This window comes from Trachinotus anak, unplaced genomic scaffold, assembly GCF_046630095.1.
Source record: "Trachinotus anak isolate AG129_WGS33_773 ecotype Australia unplaced genomic scaffold, CSIRO_AGI_Tana_v1 ptg000015l, whole genome shotgun sequence".
In the NCBI taxonomy this organism is placed as follows: domain Eukaryota; kingdom Metazoa; phylum Chordata; class Actinopteri; order Carangiformes; family Carangidae; genus Trachinotus; species Trachinotus anak.
Window position 1 is genome coordinate 12,825,528 of NW_027273866.1, and position 23,809 is coordinate 12,849,336.

At 40.4% G+C, this 23,809-nt stretch overlaps 2 protein-coding genes across 6 annotated transcripts in view; both read left to right on the plus strand.

Moving 5' to 3' along the window:
• Positions 1 to 780: 780 nt before the first annotated feature.
• Positions 781 to 15,258, plus strand: LOC139633291 (NLR family CARD domain-containing protein 3-like). Of its 4 annotated transcripts, none has more exons than XM_071498872.1 (14): positions 781 to 1,107; positions 2,606 to 2,719; positions 2,889 to 3,002; positions 3,133 to 3,246; positions 3,481 to 3,594; positions 4,337 to 4,415; positions 4,593 to 4,821; positions 7,227 to 9,030; positions 9,150 to 9,323; positions 9,449 to 9,622; positions 10,378 to 10,551; positions 11,312 to 11,485; positions 12,391 to 12,437; positions 14,679 to 15,258. In XM_071498872.1, exons 2-14 carry the CDS (start codon positions 2,610 to 2,612, stop codon positions 15,197 to 15,199), a joined length of 3,828 nt encoding a protein of 1,275 aa, XP_071354973.1. In that variant the 5' UTR covers positions 781 to 1,107; positions 2,606 to 2,609; the 3' UTR covers positions 15,200 to 15,258. The 4 variants fall into 4 exon arrangements, with proteins under 4 accessions (XP_071354973.1, XP_071354972.1, XP_071354974.1 ...); XM_071498871.1 differs by lacking the exon at positions 781 to 1,107 and adding an exon at positions 1,119 to 1,269; XM_071498873.1 differs by lacking the exons at positions 781 to 1,107; positions 3,481 to 3,594 and having other exon boundaries at positions 1,277 to 2,719.
• Positions 15,259 to 17,823: 2,565 nt separating this feature from the next.
• The window catches only part of brf1a (BRF1 general transcription factor IIIB subunit a), a 118,548-nt gene continuing 112,562 nt past the window's right edge, over positions 17,824 to 23,809 (plus strand). The window contains exons 1-2 of one of the 2 annotated variants that reach the window (XM_071498877.1): positions 17,824 to 18,083; positions 20,816 to 21,025. In XM_071498877.1, the coding sequence (XP_071354978.1) occupies positions 20,842 to 21,025 (184 nt within the window). In that variant the 5' untranslated portion in view covers positions 17,824 to 18,083; positions 20,816 to 20,841. Of the gene's footprint in view, positions 18,084 to 20,464; positions 20,646 to 20,815; positions 21,026 to 23,809 lie in introns of those variants that run through there. The other variant, XM_071498875.1, reaches the window with a different exon arrangement.

Genomic DNA, 23,809 nt, shown 5'->3' on the forward strand with positions numbered 1-23,809 from the left:
TCACATGCTGAACTTTCAACTGCAACAATGAATCAATTCTGTTATTTTTGTTTGCATTAAAGCAGTGGTATCTAAATAAACTTGTATTAAACCAAAAATAAACATTACATTTTCCCTTAATCATGTCAACTATTATCACCAATCATGTAATCTATCATCAATCATGTAATCTATCATCAATCATGCACTCACTTCTCATCCACACATTGTCTACCCTCTCACCCAAAGAGGAATAACTGTACATAAAGTACATATTGTAAGTATTCACTTGATATAACAGAAGGAATCTCTCTTGCAGTTGAACTATCCCACATTTTGAATACACACTCCACACACAATAATAAAACTTTCCACACATTAGCCCACAAATGCCCATTTCGGAACAACGTAACACACACGCACACTTATTTTCATACATACCGAATACATACCAGTGTCCATTTCTCGCAACCTCAAGTCATTGTGTGTTTGTCTTTCTTATTCTTACTTAGCAGAATAAAATAATAAAATGAGATAATAGCAGTGGCCAAAAACCAAACAGTAACTTCAGAGGAAATTAAACAATAATAATCTCAACAAAAATACTTTTGTGAGTATCACACTAACAACACTCAGTTTTTCCTCCAAAAACAAATCATAGTAACAGTCATAGTCTTATAGAAGTTTTATTGAAGGTTCAACTTTTAATTCATGGTTTCACACATAAATGGCCTAAGTTGGAAACTGTGGTCTGCAGCAGTGAGACCGGACAAGAACCGACAGAGAGGAGATTGTGTTGCGAGATCTCGCGAGAGTGTGTTGCTGCGCCAGAGACAGGTCTCGAATAAAGTTAATTAAATGTGCTGGTCTGAAAAATGACATTTCGATGTCAAAATGTTCGTAACATGTTCTGTGGCTTGTGAAAATTCATTCCATTGGAATAAAGTGACTCCATCGATGCAGCCATGGTGGACTCAGGTGTTGTCTCCTCAAGGTGCGGGGGGGTGGAGACAGCCGAGTGACGTAGTTACCGGAAATGGAAATGAGTCGAGCACTTCAGGTAGAGGCCTTTAAAGCCACTTTGTGACGGACTCTGGTTCCCTCTCACTGGTGATGCCGATGTAAAAGGTATTGTAACTACGCGTTTACACTTGAACCAACATGATAACACCTGTGGTAATGGCTCTAACGTTAGTCTAATAATAGTCCAGCATTACAGCCATCACAACTGGTTTGGGAAGGAGAAGAAACTTTTGTTCAGGCACAGATGCACAGATGCGGAAATGTCCCGTAAGTTTCGGAAGGGAGTGTGAATTTATAGTTTGTCTGCACAAATATTCGGATGCAAGTGTATATTTTCACTTCTCAAAACCTGAATTCATATATTTTTTAATTTTAGGAAACACGGGTAAACGATATTTGTACTATTTTCATTTTCTAGAAAGGGAAATTGACACAGTTTGTGAAAATAGAACAACAGGTTTTACAGTTGTTTTCTTTTTTTTTTTGTTTTTTTGTTTTTTGACCTGCTAGACCATATCAGACCAGGTCTATATCAAAAATCACAATATATAGACTTGGGAAGTCTTGACTAGATTAACAAGGAGAGTGCAGAGATTGTTTAAAACGCAGTTTCAGATTTGTGAAATCTTTTTTCATATATATCAAAACCACAGAAAGGGCTATTTCACAGGGCTTCCAACATCCATGCAGACTATGTGGCCGATGATTAGGCTACAGTGCAAGTACATAGTATAAAGTCCATGATCATGTCTGCAGGCAGGTTGTATCATTGATTTCAAAGAGACAAACACAACAGTACTGTTAAATGTTGCTGCATGCATGAATTCTTTGCACACATACACACACACAAAGCAGAAGAGTTACAACTTTATGATAACTTTATTAAACGATAACGATTAACATAACACAAGGCATTATTGGGACATGTGCTTGTGTGTAATCTGCATGACAACAGATGTTTGTATTTTGTCTGCAGAAGATTTTGTTGGTTCATATTAGTTTTTTACTAACTTTGGAACACCTTATTGATCATTAGATACTTGATCCAGATATTGAAGGTCCTATTATTAATATGATATGAATGTGCACTGTGCACTATGCTAGTAGGAAAATTCAGTAAGAAGGCTGCAAAAATCTGAGGCAGTTTTGTCATAGTAAAACCCTTGCCTAGCTAGATACCACTGGGAGTAAATAAGAAACCATTTTTTAAATAGTTTTGGAGAACTGAACCTTATAGGAGAGAATAAGGGAGAAGGTGCCTTGAACATCTATGTGGGTTGTTCAATACATCTACTCTGTACCCCAGCCCACACAAGGAGAACAGGAGATTGGCAGCATGAATGTGCAGCTGACAAATCTGCAGAAATGCTGTGATGTTATCATGTCAACATGGAGCAGGGTCTCAGAGTAAAGTTTCAATATCTTGAGGAATCTATGACAGAAAGAGCTGTGGCTGTTTGAGAATGAAGGGGGGAACTACCCAGTGTTAGTATAGTGTTCCTAATAAAGTGCTGAGTGAGTGTGTAAAGTAAGTGGAACAGAATAATTCTCAGTCTGAGTGTCCACTGTGTGCAGTGTAAATGATTTCCTGTGTTTGTTTCAGTAAAATGTTTATAAGAGTAACATCTCCTGTACTGAGCCCTGTGTCCATGAGGAGCGACAGGTCAAAAGGTCACCTGATCGATTTTAAAAGAAGACACTCCCCTCATAAAAAGAAGTAAGTTTCTACTAACATTAACAAAACTCACAGAAACATATACACTCTGAAATGAAATGAAATAGATAAAGATACTTAAAAGTGAATTTATGAAGTAAGTGTAACAGAATAGTTCTCAGTCTTAGTGTCCAGTGTGTGCAGTGTAAATGATTTCCTGTGTTTGTTTCGGGAAAAAGTCAAGAAGAGAAACATCTCTTGCAATGAGCCCTTTGTCCATGAGGAGTGACACGTCAATGGATCCACCTCTAACATTCAAAGATGGACGCCGTTCTGCTGATCAAAGGTGAGGATTATGTGAATATGAAAACTTCCATCATTGCTTTCATCATTCACTCACATATTACAGCAGCTGGTGAGTCAGGATGGCTGACAAGTTATTTTCCCACCTTGGTGGTTTTCCTCTTTTCTACCAGACTCTCTTTGGAGAGATCAGCATCTCCTGAACTCAGCTGTGTGTCCATGAGGAGTGACAGGTCAATGGATCCACCTCTAACATTCAAAGATGGACGCCGTTCTGCTGATCAAAGGTGAGGATTATGTGAATATATCAAAAGGTCACCTGATCGATTTAAAAAAAAGACACTGCTGTCATAAAAAGAAGTAAGTTTCTACTAACATTAAAATCTAACTCACAGAAACACACACACTCTGAAATAAATAAAGACAGTTAAAAGTGAATTTATAAAGTAAGTGGAACAAATTAATTCTCAGTCTTAGTGTCCACTGTGTGCAGTGTAAATGATTTCCTGTGTTTGTTTCAGGAAAAAGTTGAGAAGAGAAACATCTCCTGTACCGAGCTCTGTGTCCATGAGGAGTGACACGTCAATGGATCCACCTCTAACATTCAAAGATGGACGCCGTTCTACTGATCAAGGGTGAGGATTATGTGAATATGAAAACAGAACAAACTGAAGTATGAGATATTTCATTTTAAATTTGTATTTACCCACCCTTTCTGAGCACAAAGCAATTTTTTCATCCTCACACTTAAACAGTCACACACATGGACAGGTGGGAGTCTAACTGCCCAATACACCCAGTCTGATACAAGCTGACACTGGGCATCTTCACTGGAATAGTGACTAACTATTAAAGGGAAACACCACTGATTTGACACGTCAGTGTATTTACAGGTCTTGCGCTCATGGCTCCGGAGGGAGCCGTGCAAAGTCTGACAAATAGCTGCCAGAAAATATGAAGAACTCTGAAAATGAGAAAAAACCTGTGGGGGTGGGGATATACCAGGGATGTACAGTAAGACTTTTGATGGCTTGACTTGTGCACTGCCTCAAGGAAAATTAAATATATCTATTAGGCAAGTTAAGAAAGAGCCTCTTCATGTCTATACAGTCCTGACAGGTGGGCAAAATTACTGAAAACCCCTGTGCAGAGGTTTTAAAGCTGTATTGACTGATTGACTGTGATGATTAACGACCAGTGTCTAACAAATATAGTATCTAACAAATGTATGATACTGTCAGATTACAAGGAAGTATGTGCTCTGAACAACAGGTTTATACGGTTGTCCCCTCTGCTGGACGTTTAATAGAGATTTAACACTTGTTTGTATGTAAGTCAAGATATGATAGAAGCTAATATATCAGGATGCCTCCACAGAATCCACCAGAAGAGGTCAGAAGTTCCCAGTGGTCAGTCTGCCCTGCTGGATCAAATGGACATGAACTCTGTTTTTATGGTCTGTAAATGTGCAACAATACCTTTCTCCTCTTTTACAAATGTTAATGTCCATTATATCAATAATAGTGTCCATACTGAGCTTTTTAGGTTAGTACGTCTTTAATCTGTGCAAAGTGGAAATACTATTGTATTCTATGAGTTTAGAATCAATATTTCATTATATTTTATGTTCCAGCTGCTTGAGAAGACCATTGTCACTTTTGTGAAGAATGAGCTGAAGATGTTCCGGAGAGTTCTGACACCAGATTATGTAGAATCTGTCGAGGGGCAGAGGGAGGATAAGGAAGTGATGAACAGTGACAAAGAAGAGCAGAAGAGGAGCAGCTCAAAGGCATTTCTGAAGATCACACTGCACTTCCTGAAGAGAATGAAGCTGGAGGTGCTGGCCGACATTCTGCAGAGCAGTAAGAGGATTTTAACAGTTTTAGAAGATGACTACATTTCTAAACTATCATAAATTTAACGGTCGCTGATTTAGGAAGGTCTGTACAAGTCCTTAGCATGGGTTAAACTGTGCCTGGGCCAAGTCCAAACACTTCATGGCAGAGCTACACACCAATTCCTGAGCATCAGCTTGAAATGTCCTACATATTAAAATTATATTTAACTGTTCATCAAATACAAGCCATCTCTTCAACTTGATCTCACCACCAGCTGCACAGGATCATGTTACGATCCTTGTAAGTCTGTTTAATTTGGTAAAAACAGTGTCAGGTTATGTGATAATAAGTTATTGCAAACCCAGTGGGTTCAAGGATGATGTTGTATTGTGTTAGGGAAGCACAGATCTGACTTCTCCTCTCAGTATTGATTAGAATACCTCAGTTCAGGATATCTTCAAACACAGAGTATTACAGAGTACAGTTCAACTCCAGTGCTCTCGTTGTTGCACACGCTGCATAATGCTATATACAGTAGCTATGTGGAACTGACTGGGATCACCCTCATGTTACTCTAAGTGTGGCTCATAACTTCTTAACTAGACACCAGCTTGTACATATTTTATTTACAGTGCATCCGGAAAGTATTCACAGCGCTTCACTTTTTCCACATTTTGTTATGTTACAGCCTTATTCCAAAATGGATTAAATTCACTTTTTACCTCAAAATTCTACACACAATACCCCATAATGACAAAGTGAAAAAAGGTTGCTTGAAATTTTAGCAAATATATTAAAAATAAAAAAATCACATGTACAAAAGTATTCACAGCCTTTGCCATGACCATCAAAATTGAGCTCAGGTGCATCCTGTTCCCACTGACCATCCTTCAGATGTTTCTACAACTTGACTGGAGTCCACCTGTGGTAAATTCAGTTGATTGGACATGATTTGGAAAGGCACACACCTGTCTATATAAGGTCCCATAGTTGACAGTGCATGTCAGAGCACAAACCAAGCCATGAAGTCCAAGGAATTGTCTGTAGACCTCTGAGACAGGATTGTATCGAGGCACAGATCTGGGGAAGGGTACAGAAAAATCTCTGCAGCATTAAAGGTCCCAGTGAGCACAGTGGCCTCCATCATCTGTAAATGGAAGAAGTTTGGAACCACCAGGACTCTTCCTAGAGCTGGCTGCCCGGCCAATCTGAGCGATCGGGGCAGAAGGGCCTTAGTCAGGGAGGTGACCAAGAACCCCATGGTCACTCTGATAGTGCTCCAGCGTTGCTCTGTGGAGAGAGGAGAACCTTCCAGAAGGACAACCATTTCTGCAGCACTCCACCAATCAGGCCTGTATGGTAGAGTGGCCAGACGGAAGCCACTCCTCAGTAAAAGGCACATGACAGCCCGCCTGAAGTTTTCCAAAAGGCACCTGAAGGACTCTCAGACCATGAGAAACAAAATTCTCTGGTCTGATGAAACAAAGATTTTCGGCAGCAGGAACTGGGAGACTAGTCAGGGTCGAGGGAAAGATGAATGCAGCAATGTACAGAGACATCCTTGATAACCTGCTCCAGGGCGCTCTGGACCTCGGACTGGGGCGAAGGTTCATCTTCCAACAGGACAACGACCCTAAGCACACAGCCAAGATAACAAAGGAGTGGCTTCGGGACAACTATGTGAATGTCCTTGAGTGGCCCAGCCAGAGCCCAGACTTGAACCCATTTGAACATCTCTGGAGAGATCTGAAAACAGCTGTGCACCGACGCTGCCCATCCAACCTGATGGAGCTTGAGAGGTTCTGCAAAGAAGAATGGGAGAAACTGCCCAAAAATAGGTGTGCCAAGCTTGTAGCATCATACTCAAAAAGACTTGAGGCTGTAATTGCTGCCAAAGGTGCTTCAACAAAGTATTGAGCAAAGGCTGTGAATACTTATGTACATGTTATATTTTTGTTTTTTATTTTTAATATATTTGCAAAAGTTTCAAGCAAACTTTTTTCACTTTGTCATTATGGGGTATTGTGTGTAGAATTTTGAGGTAAAAATGAATTTAATCCATTTTGGAATAAGGCTTTAACATAACAAAATGTGGAAAAAGTGAAGCGCTGTGAATACTTTCCAGATGCACTGTACATCCATCTAGACAGTTTATGAGACTGCATTTTTATAATGTGTCAACAGTATGTTGACCTGTGGACAAACACACAATCACATTCAGTTGTCTGTTGCTGTAGGATATGTGGTGTTCTGTTTAGGTGCAGATCTTATTGCTCTTATTTGAATTGGGTCACAACCTCAAACCTAAACCAACCAGCTAAACTAACTTAGCATAGCTCCTCCGTACTGTTTCTTTAAAACCCACATTTATTCTAAACTGTTCACTGTATCATCTGCTCATTGACCCTATTTGTTGTTTGCTCACTCAGAATGGCCTGCTGCCATTTGCCAGCGTAAAGTCAAATCTAATCTGAAGAAGAAGTTCCAGTGTTTGTTTGAGGGGATCGCTAAAGCAGGAAACCCAACCCTTCTGAATCAGATCTACACAGAGCTCTACATCACAGAGGGAGGGACTGGAGAGGTCAATGATGAACATGAGGTCAGACAGATTGAAACAGCATCCAGGAAACCAGACAGACCAGAAACAACCATTAAATGTCAAGACATCTTTAAATGCACACCCGGAAGAGATAAACCTGCACGAATTCTGTTGACGACGGGAGTGGCTGGCATTGGGAAAACAATCTTAACACAGAAGTTCACTCTGGACTGGGCTGAAAACAAAACCAACCGCAATATACAGTTTGCATTTCCCTTCACGTTCAGAGAGCTGAATCTGCTGAAAGACAAAAAGTTCAGCTTGGTGGAACTTGTTCATCACTTCTTCACTGAAATCAAAGAAGCAGGAATCTGCAGGTTCGAAGAGTTCCAGGTTGTGTTCATCTTTGACGGTCTGGATGAGTGTCGACTTCCTCTGGACTTCCACAACAATGAGATCCTGACTGATGTCACAGAGTCCACCTCAGTGGATGTGCTGCTGACAAACCTCATCAGGGGGAAACTGCTTCCTTCTGCTCGCCTCTGGATAACCACACGACCTGCAGCAGCCAATCAGATCCCTCCTGAATGTGTTGACATGGTGACAGAGGTCAGAGGGTTCAATGACCCACAGAAGGACGAGTACTTCAGAAAGAGGTTCAGAGATGAGGAGCAGGCCAGCAGGATCATCTCCCACATCAAGACATCGCGAAGCCTCCACATCATGTGCCACATCCCAGTCTTCTGCTGGATCACTGCTACAGTTCTGGAGGATGTGTTGAAGACCAGAGAGGGAGGAGAGCTGCCCAAGACCCTGACTGAGATGTACATCCACTTCCTGGTGGTTCAGTCCAAACTGAAGAACGTCAAGTATGATGGAGGAGCTGAGACCGATTCCCACTGGAATCCAAAGAGCAGGAAGATGATCGAGTCCCTGGGAAAACTGGCTTTTGAGCAGCTGCAGAAAGGAAACCTGATCTTCTATGACACAGACCTGACAGAGTGTGGCATCGATATCAGAGCAGCCTCAGTGTACTCAGGAGTGTTCACACAGGTCTTTAAAGAGGAGAGAGGGCTGTACCAGGACAAGGTGTTCTGCTTTGTTCATCTGAGTGTTCAGGAGTTTCTGGCTGCTCTTCATGTCCATCTGACCTTCATTAACACTGGTGTTAATCTCTTCTCAGAAGAAGAAACAGTCTGTCAGAGGTCTGACGCAGCCAATGTGCAATCTGGCCTAAAGTGCCTTCACCAAACTGCAGTGAACAAAGCCTTACAGAGTCCAAATGGACACCTGGACTTGTTCCTCCGCTTCCTACTTGGTCTGTCTCTGCAGACCAATCAGATTCTTCTACGAGGCCTAGTGACAGGATCAGGAGTGAGACCACAAACCAATAACGAAATGATTGAGTACGTCAAGAAGAAGACTGGGGAGAATCCCTCTGCAGAGAGAAACATCAATCTGTTCTACTGTCTGAATGAGCTGAACGATCACTCGCTAGAGCAGGAGATCCAACAGTACCTGAGCTCAGGAAGACTTTCCACAGAAAAACTCTCTCCTGCTCAGTGGTCAGCTCTGGTCTTCATCTTACTATCATCAGGACAAGATCTGAATGTGTTTGACCTGACCAAATATTCAGCTTCAGAACTGGGTCTCCTCAGACTGCTGCCAGTGGTCAAAGCCTCCAAAAAATCTGTGTAGGTTTTAAGATAATAGGTTAAATTGAATATATTGAATATTCAGTATTTTAAACACTGCTGTCTCTAAATAGGAGGAGAAAAAGAAATAACTCTGTTTTCTATAATTTCCTCTTAAGGATGAGTAACTGTAACCTTTCACAAAGAAGTTATGAAGCTCTGGCCTCAGTTCTCACCTGCCAGTCCTCTTCTCTGAAAGAGCTGGATCTGAGTTACAACAACCTGCAGGATATGGGAGTGAAGCAGCTCTCAGATGCCCTGAAGTGTTCAGACTGTAGATTGGAAACTCTCAGGTTAGATTTTTGAATGTTTTTTTTTTTTTTTCTGGCCTGTTGTAGCGTTCAATAGACCAGCTAGTATTTAGTTTACATTACACAGGAAATGTTATTTGAGTTCATTCTTTTTACTGCTTCCTCAGGTTGAGAGGCTGCAAGCTTACAAATCAGAGCTGTAAAGCTCTGGCCTCCGTTCTCAGCTCCAAGTCCTCCAGTCTGAGGGAACTGGACCTGAGTAACAACCACATGCTGGAATCAAATGTGAAGCTTCTCTCTGGTGAATTGAGGAGTCCACACTGTAGACTGGAAACTCTCAGGTTGGAGCAGTTTATGATGCTTTTTTGTTGTTCTGCAACTACAATTATGTTGAATAATGTCTGATTTGTGGTTCCAGATTTTCCACACTGACACATTCTTCGGCATTCTGGCAAAATCTCAATATTTAATGATGAAATGTAATTAGTGTAACATATATATGATATTTAAATGTTTCTCAGTAGAATCAAAGCCTAAAAAAGTTAAACTGATTAAGTGCAAAACTGCAGAACCTTCCTATTTACTGTTGATGTTCTATCTTTGGCAAAAGCAGATCTTCAAAATAATAATTAAAGCTTCATGAAGTTAGTTCAACTTCTAAAATGTTAATATTTCTCTATTTTAGTGCTAACAACATTACATTACATTTGCATTTACTCATTTGGCAGATGCTTTTATCCAAAGTGACTTACAGGTCACAGCTTGGTTCTGTGGAGGGCAGTGTCAGCTGGTCGGTTCACTGATCTGAAATTTGGTTCATTCATTCCTGTTCCCTCAACATGTATCCTATCAACTTTGCTGACTTTTCATTCAGTCTGGATCAAAGTGGTTTGACAATCTGACATTGCCATTCATAAAATCATTGCATTGGCATGGCTCAAAATAAAAACTGTCTCGATCCTTTTTGATTTTCTTTTTCAAAAGCATGCGAGGTTAGAGCCTCACACGTCTGATTTCTGAAACACATACAGTTCTTCCTGTTATAGATTAATACATTCCTGGACACCTGAATAACAAATATTTCTGCTCTTACCAGATTGAATCAAAGCAACTTCAGGGAGAAATCCTGTCAAATCATCTCATCAGTTCTGAGCTCGCAGTCCTCTAGTCTGAAAGAGCTCGACCTGAGTAACAATGACCTGCAGGATTCAGGAGTGAAGCAGATCTCTGTTGGACTGGGAAGTCAACACTGCACACTGGAAACGCTCAGGTAAGAGTTCATCAGGATGAACATTTAAAGCCTTCATAACATAAAGAGCAAAATCAGTTTGTGTAGGAGTTCCTCTGCTTATATCATTTTCCTGCTAACATTTGATGCTGATTCACTTTCACTTATGATATTATTGGCTTGACCACAGCAGCAGTGCAGCCCTATAAACAGATCTGTCATTGGCTGACTGACTGAGTGTTAAGGTTATGTCATTGGTTGATTAGGGCCATAAGTGTTTGAGTTTCGCCATTAGTTGTTTCTCTTTCAAAAGGATTTGGCTCAAATCAGCAGTGTTGCTAAAAAAAGAACCTTTTAACTAGAAAAACCAACTCTTCAGACCCCTTTAGTGAGCTTTTCTCAAAATAGCCCCTAGCAACGAATCTAGTGACGTTTTGGACAAACCTTAGCTACTTCATGTAGAAGAGACTCACCAGTGTTGCCCAGTTCTGGCTTTCCCTCCACAGGCGCACCTCTCTATGCTGACTGCATGGAAACCAGCTGATACTAGGTAGAATGCAGATAGCCTATAAGCTAGTCCCGCCATGTACCAGGTTTTGGCCTAGTCTTGTTCAAAATTCTGTCAAATCTTAAGTTAAGAAGTCTGTAAGTGGTTCTACTGAAAATACAAAATGGTTAACTCATTTAACTGTTATATTTGAGTCTGCAGTTGTTTTCATCTGGAATTTAACTCTAGATATTTAAGAACAGTATACTCACATTATTTATATTAACATGTATGTTACCATTTGTGTGTTTGTAGGTTGTCAGGCTGTCAGGTCACAGAGGAAGGCTGTTCTTCTCTGGCCTCCGCTCTGAAGTCCAACCCTTCCCACCTGAGAGAGCTGGACCTGAGCTACAATCATCCAGGAGACGCAGGAGTGAAGGTGCTCTCCGCTGGACTGGAGAATCCACGATGGAGGCTGGAAAAACTCGGGTATGAAGAGGCTGCCCGGCTGTTCCCAGTAGCAGCGTTAGAGCTGGAAACTAAGTGGCTGAATTATGTTTTGCCATTGATGTTTTAGTAGTTTTTGCTTTGCTTGTCTAGGTATGTTAACTGTCCTCCTCCAGCTAATGTATACTTACAGTAAATGACCTCCAATCTTCAGCTTGGCCCATTTTGGGTTTTCTCCAGCATGTTTGCAGAGCTGCAGGCTGTGCTTTTCTTATCGACCACTCAGAGTGCTTTATACTACATGTCCCATTCACCCATTCACTCACACATTCATACATCCCATTCACACACTCATACTCACACAGCCCTCAGGGGCAATTTGGGCTTCAGTAACTGGAGGACCTCTAACCTTTGACCTTTATGATTACTGGAAAACCCCCTCTACCTCCTGAGCCACAGCCAGCCCAGTGTTGTTATTGAAAACAACAATAGAAAAAGTTGAAGAACACATTTTTTGGCCATAAATTAAGAATTCATACGCTAATTATGATGCAGTTTAATTTAAATGTCTAACAGGAATAAAACCTTTTTCTGGCCATTATTCAACAATGTAGCTCAGGAACAGAAGGGGAGATTGTGACCATATTTCCTGCAGCTTCACTGGTTGGTGGAGGCAAACAACCGTAAAGCCATAAGTCCAGTTTAAGCTCAGTCACTCAGTGAAGCAACGTATATCGCGCTGCTTTGAACCATGTGCTTGATGTTGATGTGTTCAGTTGTGCTATTGTTATTAGATGATGTATCTTTAGACTAATACAGCAGACTAATACAAGCAAAAAAAACAAACAACAAAAAAACAGAGCATGTGGACAAGAGTTATTGGAAGGCCATGTGTCCGTGACTGTGGTGGTGTGACACTGACATCACCCTGATCCGTCCCATTTCAGGCTGGACCACTGTGGAGAGGAACTGTTGAAACCAGGTCTGAAAAAATGTAAGTGTGTTTTCAGGTTTATTCACGGAGAGAATGCTATACATATTTATTTATTTGAAATCTCATCTTGAAACAAGATACAAGCAGAAAACAAGCACTCAGTTGTCAGTTTATTAAGAACACCTCGCTAAAACTAATACAATCTTTTAAGTAAGTAGAATTGTGTTATTCCTCTGTGCTGGTGGCAGCCTTGGTGGAGACATTACGTTTTTGGGTCGTCTGTTCATCCATCCCATACTCGTGAATGCAATATCTCAGGAATGCCTTGAGAGAATGTCTTTGTATTTTGCACTAAAAGTTCACATGGACTCCTTGGACACCAAAACATTTGTTTTATGAGGTCACAGTGACCTTGACCTTTGATCTGGGACGACCAAATTTTAATCACTTCATCCTTGAGTCAAAAATTAACATTTGTACCAAATTTGAAGAAATTCCCTCAAGGTTTTCCTGAGGTATAGGTTCACGAGAGCAGTCAGGTGTACGTATGTATGTACAACCTAAAAACATAGTGCCTCTGGCCACAGCTGTGGTGGAGGCATAAGGAACATCACAACAAGAGATATAGCACAGTAAAAACAACAAACATTAGAGACATTACAAATCAAAATAGTGTACATAATAACTCAAACACAAAGCATTGAGAAAGAAGACGAGGTCAAAACCCGGTATATGACTGGGTCATGTCATATGGCCTATTAAGACTACAAGTTAACTTCCACTTCTTTATACATACTTTGTAGCCATGTCATCATTTGACAAAATCACAAAACCAACACTAAGTACATACAAAGATTGTGCTGTGATTTGGGCTGTATTTACTTGTAAAATGATCACACACAGAGAGAAAGTTAAAAGCAACACAATATTAGGATTTTTTCACTTTTAGTTCTTTTTAAACAAACCAGACTCCAATAGACCACTGTTGCGATCCAGCTAAAAAGTTAGGTCTTCAGCTGTGATTTGAAACACCCTAGAGAGCATCTGACTGTCAGACTGTCTGTCCCACAGCCTGGGACCCAGGAGAGAAAACTCACAGTCCCAGCAGGCCTCATGCAGAGGACCTGAGGGGCTTAGCAGAGGTGTAAGTCATAAGTAGTTCACTGATATGGGGCAAAATCATTCAAGGCCATATATATGAGGAGGAGGGTCTGGATTTGAATCCTACATTTATTCAGATGCCAGTGTAGGGACATCTTGGCCTTGGCAAGAATAAACAGCACTGCAGTCATCTAAGTGGGAGGACACAAAAGCATAAAAGAGAAAAAATATCTGTTGATAGTGATACTGAGGTCATACATAGCAACATTACATAAACTGAAACCTTTCACTGTAGTTTCAATGTCTAGGCTGTATCTGAATATGACAAAGACATGAAATACATATGAATATTACATATTTTAACCATTTGAGCAACTGCATTTGGACACAGTGGAGGCCACATGTACTTTATAGTCAAAGCAGAAACCCCAATAATTTAACAGGTGAAGTATGTTTCTGCGCTCTGTTTCTTTGCAAAAAGTTTTCAATGTTTGGTTTTTGTTGAAACTGTTTTAGATAGATGTTGAATCACAATCAGAATCAGTTATATTGCCAAGTATGTTTTCACATACAAGGAATTTGTGCTGGTGTTTGGTGCAAAACAGTAACATAAATAAACTAAGAGTACAATTAAAGGTTAAATTAAAAGTTAAAAATTAAAATAAAATATTTACAACAAATATGTAGAATATTTACTATAATAATAAAAATGTGGGGAATGTAGTGCAAAATATAGAAAATGTAAAAAATAAAAAATTTGACTCACCTGTATGATCATTTTGGAGGCTGTAGTTTGTGGTGCTGTTGAACTACATTATGTTATGTTGACAGTTGTTCCTATTATTTTGTCCAACCCATTCAAATCAGTGAGGGTAGGCTAAATACCAGACACACCTCTTGGTATCATTAAATCCAGGTCAATGGCCGCACAAACAGTGCAGTTTCCAAAATGATCACACAGTTAAATCTACAGCTCTCTAAAACTGCTTTGATTAAAAACTTAACTTTGAAACCTTCATGAAGGAGGATTTATTACAGGACTGTTGTATTAAACTGCATTAGTTTTAGCTTGCTGTTCCTAATAAACTGACAACATAACAACAAATACATCACATGAAAATTAAAAAGTGCGCAGATGAACCATTTATAATTTCTTGGATCGTGAACTGCTCCTGATTCATGTCCTTGTCTCACCATCAGATGCATGTGAGCTCACTCTGGACCTCAACACAGCGCACAGGAATCTCAAACTGTCTGAAGACAACAGATCGGTGATGAAGGTGCAGAAGGCCATGGCGTATTCTGATCACCCAGATAGGTTTGAGTGCTGTCAGCTGCTGTGTAGGGAGGGTCTGAGTGGCCGATGTTACTGGGAGGTCGAATGGAAAGGACTGGTTGATATAGCAGTGACTTACAGAGGAATAGAAAGAGGAAAGAGTGCTAACTGCAGGTTTGGAGGGAACAACAAGTCCTGGAGTCTTTCCTGCTCTGATGGAAGTTACGCCATCTGGCACAACAACCAGCAAACTTTCATACACCCATCTCCCTCCTCTGTCTTTAACAGAGTAGCATTACATCTTGACTGGCCTGCCGGCACTCTGTCCTTCTTTGGCGTCTCCTCTGACAAACTGATCCACCTCCACACCTTCACCTGCACATTCACTGAGCCTCTTTACCCTGGGTTCGGAGTAGGGTCGTCACTGTCTCTGTGTGAGATGTAAGATGAAGCTTTTTGGCTGGACTGCAACAGCAGGGTCAGACCTATAGCCTCGAGTGTCCCTGACTGTGTTTACAGTCCGCAGTGTTGCTAACTTAGCTCAAGGATGCTAGATTTAGGGACTATTTTTCCAACAGACTGGGTATAAACCTGGTACATGACTGGACCGTCAGTGGATGCTGACCAGGAGCTTAGGGCTACACCTCTTCTTTCAGGCAGTCCACTGAGCCACTCTGGTTTCCCGACTGCTCAGAAACTGCAGGAAAATCTGACACGTTCAGGGGTTTGAAGTAAATAGATGTCAGACGACGTCATGGTTATAAAATCAGGATTTGACCATAAGGGGTCCAGCCATTCTAGGTTTTGACCTAGTTTTGTTTTTTTAACTCGTGTGTAGACAATCAGTCACGCAGCCCATTTGCTTCATCCAAACACATGGAAAACACATTGTTGGTATATTTTGTGTCATAAATGTCACCCCTCTTTCTGAATGTCATAAATACACAAACACATACAGGAACTGTTTGAAATACTATTCGTCCGTCTCTCTGTCATATCCTCGTTAATGCGAGTGACCTCACAAAACACCTGTAATATCTCAGGACCACCTTTTAGACTGATTTTTGACTGTGCAGTTTTTTGTAAACAAATTTGTTTACATTCACTGTTACTCATTGTGTGAATCCTTGACATCTAACAATTTTTACTTTTATAGTCAGACCAGAATTCAATGCTCGGGTTGGTTGGGAGTGTGAATGTTGGGGGAAGTAGGGGGTTGTATAATAATCATAATTATTAAACACAACAACAGAGCCAGTTACACAAAAATAACAAACAGCAACAATTGATCAAACACTTGGGTTAGAGATTAGGGAAAGAATGAATATGATTGCAATTTGTATCCTCACCAAGTCACCTTACAGATAATATGGTGATATTTTATATTAACTGTAGAAAAATGTTGGGTTTATACGAGTGAGCATGTTTCAAGTTTGCCAGAATGTTTTCTAAATACTGTACAATTTCTCCAAGTAAAGAAAATTAGTTTCTGTATTATTTGTGTCGTGTTTTTTTGTTTTGTTTGTTCCTTTCTTGATTTATTGTCACAGTTTGGTTAAATGGACCCAATGTTGTTGCTTTTTCTCATTGAAGACACAAATCCTTCACCACCATCCCTTTGCTCTCCATACTTTACTCCATCCCTTTGAATATGTGTGATCTTTTCTCATTAATGTGCGAGACATTTTCAGAGAGAGCGGTTTGTGTCATGTCGCCCACCACGCTGCTCCATTAGTCTGACCAATGAGATCTGAGTTTCTCTTGGTTCTCTTTTGGTCCTGTTCTTAGTTTCACTGTACAATATGATCAAATCTTTCTCACGTTGTCACTAGTTGTTCTCTCTGCTGACGTTCAGTAAACAGTGAAAACCGAATTCAGGATAAAAATAAGCTTTCGGCTTAGAGCTCTTTTTATAATCAGTCCTTCTGCTCCCGATTTAGGGATTTTCAGTCTCTTCCTACAGAACACTTAAGGTTCTGAGAAATTTCTAGTCTGTTTAAGATCTACACACAGATTTTCAGTAAAGTCCATCATGGTGTCTGCCTTGGATCCTTGTCCTATTGTAGAAACCAGCCTCTTTTCACTTTCAGTTTCTGTTTCAGACACTGAATTTCCAAAGGTGAGGTCACAGGTAAGATTTCCTTCAGATGATTGGTCCACATTTTGTCTTGACTTCCATGGTTTCCATTATGTGCTGTTTCTACAGTGACATTTCAGACAGTGAAAGTGCTTTGACATCTGTTTATAGCCTCTCCTGTTGCATCATTTAGTTTTATTTTTCAGAGAGTCAGTTAAGCTCAAAGTTAATGAAGCTCTGATAAATAGCAGGGTCCTCAAACTTTTGCACATGCAACAATTAGTTTATTTATTCTTTTATATACATATTTTAAGGTTAAGAAATAAAAGGTAACAATTAAAAAACATTTGAAGAAAATTACGTTATTTCATGCTGTTGTATCTACTTCGTTTCACTTTAAATATGAATAAAATATGAATCAAAAACAAAAAAAAATACAGTGGCGCAAACACAAAATGAGCCTCCTGTTTGTGAAACTTGTCAGTCTGGGTGGGGTTTAAATATTAAAACAGAGCAACACTGAATATTTCCCTAATTAATAATAATAATAATAATAATAATAATAATAAATTATTAATATTAATATTAACGATTCTAATTAAAAGTCGATATTTTTTGGATAACAACGGAATTTAAACATCAAAAGTGCAACAAAAACGCGGAACATAAACACAGGGAATGAACAACATCTTTATTTTATGTCCATTTGATTTTACTGTTCATTTAAAAGCGGCGACCTGTAGAAGTGCCTTTCCATGAGCAGGGGAGTCTTTCGCGGGCGTTAACACTTTATTAGCCAACATTTGTCGCTGTGAGCTGGTTTCACATTCATCTAACACCCAGCATTGAACTCGCAACTCTTTTCTACCCCACGTTTCAAAACACATCGCCACCGTGCAGAGTTTATTTAAACCAAACGCCATCCCGACTCCGCGCCACCCCTCCGGACTGTGATGGTCTCGTCCGTGTCCCCCTCCGAGCACCGGACGCACATGTTGGGTGTGTTGTGCGGAGGATTGCATCGATATTACGGCTTTTAGCGAAGCTCTGAGGGCTGTCACGCCGCCGTGCCCCCCCCCCACACACACACAGACCCACGGGAGGCACAGTGGGAAAAGCGTCGCGGTGACTGAGACACGCTTTAAAAACCACGGTTATCGCGGGGAAACGCTCGCAGGTGCGCGGCGAGGAGCCGGACGCGTCTCGGCGTGGCTGCAGGTTGTTGCTACCGTCGGACTCCGCCGGACCGAAGGTAGGTCCACCACCGACACACGCTGTCCTCATGTGTGTCGGCGTCTGTGGGGTCAAGCGGAGGCTCGGCCCGGCTGGGGGCGGCGGGTTAGCGGTCTTGGGGAGTCAGTTTTGCCGGTTAGCAGCGCGGTTAGCTCCAAAGAGCAGCTGTCAACAGCCCCATGTGAGAGTCCAGCTGTTCAACCGGCTAACCACTCAATGGGGAAAGGAATAATGAACCAGATGTGGTGGTGGGGGGGGGGGGGGGGGGGGAGAAGTGGGACAGTTCAGGGCTTGGACCCCAGTCCCGACCCACGGAGGACTCGACATGTGGACCCAGAGTTAGCCGCCGGGGGCTGAGCAGTGCCACGTAGCTAGCCGGTGAAGTTCTGCACAATCACTGCAGGAGTCAGCATGTCCTGATGAAGAGGAGGAGGAGGAGGAGGAGGAGGATGAGGAGTCTCCCAGCAGCCTTTCGCTTCAACAAATGCGCCTCTGCAACCGTGTAAAGCAGTTGTGACCCTTTATCATGGCCGGATTAACCCTCTAGAGGACCCAGGGCCAAAAGCTTGTCACTGGGCCCCTGTTGACCCCTGGTGGTTTAATTTTTCCCCAGGCACCCAGGAACCAACCTGTACTCTGATGATTCATTGATAAGTCAAATTGCATTAAATTAATTTAATTGACAGCTGTTCTCATTAGCATTTGATCGTTTAAGTACATTTTTGTGATTTATTTTCTACTTTCTATAATGATAAACTCTAAATTTGGGTTATTGATCAGATAAAATAGACAATCTGAATATGTTCATTTGAGCACCTGGAAATAATAATGTTCCTTTTATCACTTTTATTCACGAAACAATCGATTTATGAAAGGACATAATTGTCAGATGAACTGATAATGAAAGGTACTGCTGTGATGGGTTATTGCGACCTCCCCTGAGGTTTTCTCTCTTAATTACCAAACACAACAAATGAGCTCAGTATAAACCAAAAGATTTGGGGCCCTCAGGGAGACAGGGTCACAACATGGAGGATTAAGTGCCAGCGGTACAAATGTTCAACAAATTTGCTTTTAATCAAATAATGTCAGCTGAAATGATGCAGAGTAAACCTGAGGCCTGTGGAGTATAAATGGAAATACTCAAACTACAAATACACCTTACTGGTACCACAAAACAGTGATGGAGTGACAGTAGCCATATTTTACATTTTAAATTATATTTTAATGTTACCAAAATAAAAACAAATTTTAAATGTCAAGGAGGTGAAAGAAAGTTGAAACGGATTTTTATTTATTTTGCTGGCAGGTTTTTATTTCACTCCTTTCTGACTTGTTTGTTTGGAGAAGCTTTCAGTACAGTAAACCCAGGACTGTAGGAGTACAGGGGTGGTAGTAAAGTGAGACTAAAGACCATAGTCATTGCATTTTGATTCCTTTTTTAGGGGAAACATCACTCAGCTGCTTTCACATCTGGGTTTTAGATTTATGTGCTGGAGCTGAAAATCAGTTTGATCAGGTTGTGAGTTCTGAAGTAAAAATACTGCAGCTGGAAACCAAAGCGTTTCAAAAAACTTTAAATGCACAATATATAATTTTATGCTGCTCGGGGGCCCCTCAGTCAAAGGTGTTGGTGACGTCATGAAGTAGCATGGCATCATGGGAGTTGTTGTCTTCACACTCATTGCAGTCAGTGTCTCCCAGGTTGGATTTCTCCAGTGTCAGTTGTTCAGGTTTATTTTATTTTTTACCTGGAGCTGAATTATTCCCTCTTCTCTCGAACAAACAGACCTGGTGATTTGATCTGGTAAAAACATGTTTCACCTTAAAAATCAGCGTTTCTCTGACACAGGAAGTCTCAGAGCGACTTGGAGCTGCTTTAGATCCAGACGTCAGATGACTCAAATCCTTCATCCTGTTAAAATATAGAGTTAAAAACAACCAATTTGTAAAAAGTGCACCACAAAACTGGATAAAAAGTAATTGCTGATGCTTCTGTTAGACAACCACAACACAGACACATGCACATAGAGGATATGATCTCATTGAAAGGCGACCAATGAAACGGACCACAACCATGATTAAAATCACAGATTTCTCTGGTTTGAGAATTGCTGGAAATATTTGGGATAATGCAAAAACATAACTCAACAAAATGTATAACACAGATCTCGCTATTTTTAAACATTTTAAGTTATATATTATGCCTTTGAAGCAGAATGGACTTTTTGACTGGTTTTCTGATAGTGACTAATTTGCAAGTTTATTTAAAAAAAAGAAAGATTAAAAAATATAATGATCATAATTTCTCTCAGCTTAAAGCGACTCTTTGAAAATATTAAGCTCACAACTAGAAGCTGGAACCAGAGAATATCTAACTTTTTGCTTGTTAAATGACTGAAACTGATACTGATTATCAAAACAGCTGCAGGTTATTTTTTTGCAGATCAACTAATTGATTAATTGACTGAAAATTGCAGCTCTAGTTTTCTTTAAACTATTTTTTTGTTCAGGTCATTGAGCAGCTCAAAGGTCCATGGTTACACTGGCTGACGCAGAAACCCTCAGAGTAAACACAGAGGTATAAAGTCTATGAGGTGTGGGGTCGTATTGTTCATAGGAATGTGTAAAAACAAGTGTCAATTACTGTGTCTCAGTTACTTGATGCAGTGATGCAGTCGTACACACAGATTCTCTGTCTGAACACTGAGGCTTTGATTTCAAACCCGTCCTCCCTCTTTTTCGCGCCAGGTTTTCGAGGCTTGCCGAGCGACGCCATGAGCTCCAAGGTGTGTAAGAACTGCGGTGGCTCGGACATCGATGTGGACCAGGCGCGTGGCGATGCAGTGTGCATGGGCTGCGGCTCCGTGCTGGAGGACAACATCATCGTGTCCGAGGTGGAGTTCGTGGAGACGGGAGGCGGAGGGTCGCTGGCCGTCGGACAGTTTGTCTCTGCACAAGGTGAGGACAACGACCTGATTCACCTGCCCACGAGATGTTAATGAGGATGTCACAGGCCAGGCGTGTCTGGTGACTCTACCTTGAGTTGTGAAGTAATCGATTCATGTTTGTCACTTTAGGATTTTATTCTCACATCACTGTAGATATTTATCTGGACAATCAGTTTTGTGTTAGCTCTCCTCCACTGTAGCTGCCAGGGTGAAGTTTAAGTGGAGCATCAGCTATTTAAATACAATTATGCCATAAAGTGTGTGGTTTAGTTGAAGCTGCAAAAGAAAAAAATGCCGCCACAATAAGTGTTGTTTTTTTGTGTTGTTTTTTTCTACCGTAGAGGAAACACATTTATTCTGAACTTAAATATTTCCTCTTGCCTTGGTGTAAAGTTATAAGTGATAACCAGCCAGAGCAGAACAGGCCACAGGTGTAAGATCAGTATTTATTATGGTTTGATTAGTTTATGGTGACCTGCAGAACCCAAGAGTTCTTCTTCAGACATGTTTTAAACTCTGTAACTCTGCTGTGATTAATATTTTAACGTTGTTTTCACATATAAAAGTGGAAAAACAATAATGAAAAAACTCGAGGAGGAAACATCAGAGAGACTCAGCCACATGTTTGAGCCTCAGTCAGACCCAGACTCAGATGAGGAGTCTGTTGAGACCAGAATCAGAGACCAGCAGACGGATCAGAACAGTTAGCTTAGTTAGCATCTTTTATTTCTTTATGTTGTTTGTTAGCTTGTAACCGTCAGTGGCTGACACAGTGTTAGTGGTTGTGCTAATGCAAACTCTGGCTCTCAGTACTGACAAGGTTTCAGGTGTGTTTAGCCCCGCCCCCCTGTCCCCACAGGTTGACAGGATTGGTTCCTCAGGTTCTATGACGTATGAATCCCTGACTGTCTGAATCTGTTTTTATGAGACTGTCATTGGTTCACTGCAGTTCAAGGTGGAAACACTCAGTCATGGTTGACTGATTATTTCACTCATCATATGTCTTGTATGTCTTGATATTAAAAACATCATATGAATGTTAACAAGGTTAAAAACTTGGAGGAGATTGTTACCAATAAAAACCAGTCGGCTGCCAGTGTGGCCTTTACTGGTCGTGTAGGTTGTGAAATATGGATCTGGTCTTTGTTCTGAAGCATTTCTGGGTATTTTTATGCTAAAACTGACAAATGTTGATCTGGACCACCACTGACACACATGAAGGCTTCACACAAAACACCTATTCAATTTGTATTTGACAGTTGAGTGAGAAGTGACCAGTGATGGTTGATAGATAGTGGTGTCCTCTGTGTGGTGTTTTTTAGAAACTGCCTTTAAAGTAGTCTGATTTGGGGCTTTTTCTCTTTTACTTTTGCAAAATAATAAATGTACAGTTTTGAATTACCTAATATTTGCTCTCAGAATAAATCACAACAAATCATGGTGCATTTTAAAAGATGTCCACCTTCGTTCCTCCAGAACGTCAGTGCTCTTGATTTCACCTGATCCCTCATCATTTCCTCAGTCAGATGGATGTTGGGTGTTCGGGGACAGTCTGGCTCTTATGTAATGGTTTGCTGTGAGTTAATGTGTGTGTTGGTCCACAGCAGCTTATCTGTCTGAGTATAACATTTACCTTGAGTTCTTCAGCCTCCAGGACTTTTCACTCCTGCTGAGTCTGCACAAGACCATGTGTTAGAGTTTGCTGTCTGTGGTGTAGTTCCTCTGACTGTGCACTAGATGGTGCTGTTGGATTACACTGCACTTCATTTAAATGCTTTGGGTATTTTGGTGTTTTTTAGAGTGAATTTATGAGATAAAACCAAACATTAGTATTTAATTCTGGCAAAAAGTAAATACAAAAGTAATTTGAAGATGTCACTTTAGGCTCTGGGAGCCTGTGCTGAGCATTTAAGATTTTATTTCATAAATTCATTTTTTTGGGTTAGAGGTTTATTTTGTTTATTACAAAACATACATCAGGAAAAAGAAGTTTACTTTCCTATACTGTCCACAGTTTTGCAAAATTTAGAATTTAGAGCAGATTTATAAAGAACTTTGTAGACTTTGGGAGGTGTGAGCATAATAAAAAGTATGTCTGAGGGGGATCTGGAAGAACATAATAAATACTAAATGAAATAAATAAAGTCAGAATAAAATAATTTTACAGGGTCAGTCATTCAGTACTTCACTTACACAGAATCCTTACTTATTTGATCGACTTGGTCCATAGTTTAATAAATTCAGTTCTCTTCAGGCGGAGAGAGAAGGTAATCTTTTCCATTATATAAATGTCAATCTGTCCACTCCTGTATTGTTGAGGGTTCAGGAAGTAACCAGCGCCTTTTGAACACTTTCTTACAGACAGAAATCAAAATATCAAACGTATATTCATCTGATCATCTTGCCTGAAAATCAACAGTTACTGAAAGTAGTTGTAACAGCAGATCAGTCTCAAATATACTTTTTAGTGCTTTGTGAAACTAATGACTGGACAGTCCTAAATATAAGGCAGTGGTTTGTTTCCTGAAGTGAAGATTAAGACATAACAGTTGATTTATAAAGAAAATGATCACCATTTAATTGGCAAGTTAAACGATGATGTAAATAAAAGATAGTTACAGCCCTACTTTTGTTTTCTGTTTAATTCAGATGAACAAATTTCAGAAATAGATGCAAATAATCTTATTCTCATGAGAATAAATAAAGTTATTCTGATGTGTAGAAGAAAGCAAACAAGAAATTACATTTAAAAAATAAAAAAAATGAAGATTTGTGGGTTTATTTTCTGTCTCAT

What these genes read in the sequence shown, in the direction of transcription:
- LOC139633291 (XM_071498871.1), top strand. Translation starts at nt 1,247, where the DNA reads ATGCACAGATGCGGAAATGTCCC. An exon ending in CACAGATGCGGAAATGTCCC is followed by an intron (nt 1,270 to 2,605) that starts GTAAGTTTCGGA and finishes TGTTTGTTTCAG; the next exon opens with TAAAATGTTTATAAGAGTAA. An exon ending in GAAACCAGGTCTGAAAAAAT is followed by an intron (nt 12,438 to 14,678) that starts GTAAGTGTGTTT and finishes TCTCACCATCAG; the next exon opens with ATGCATGTGAGCTCACTCTG.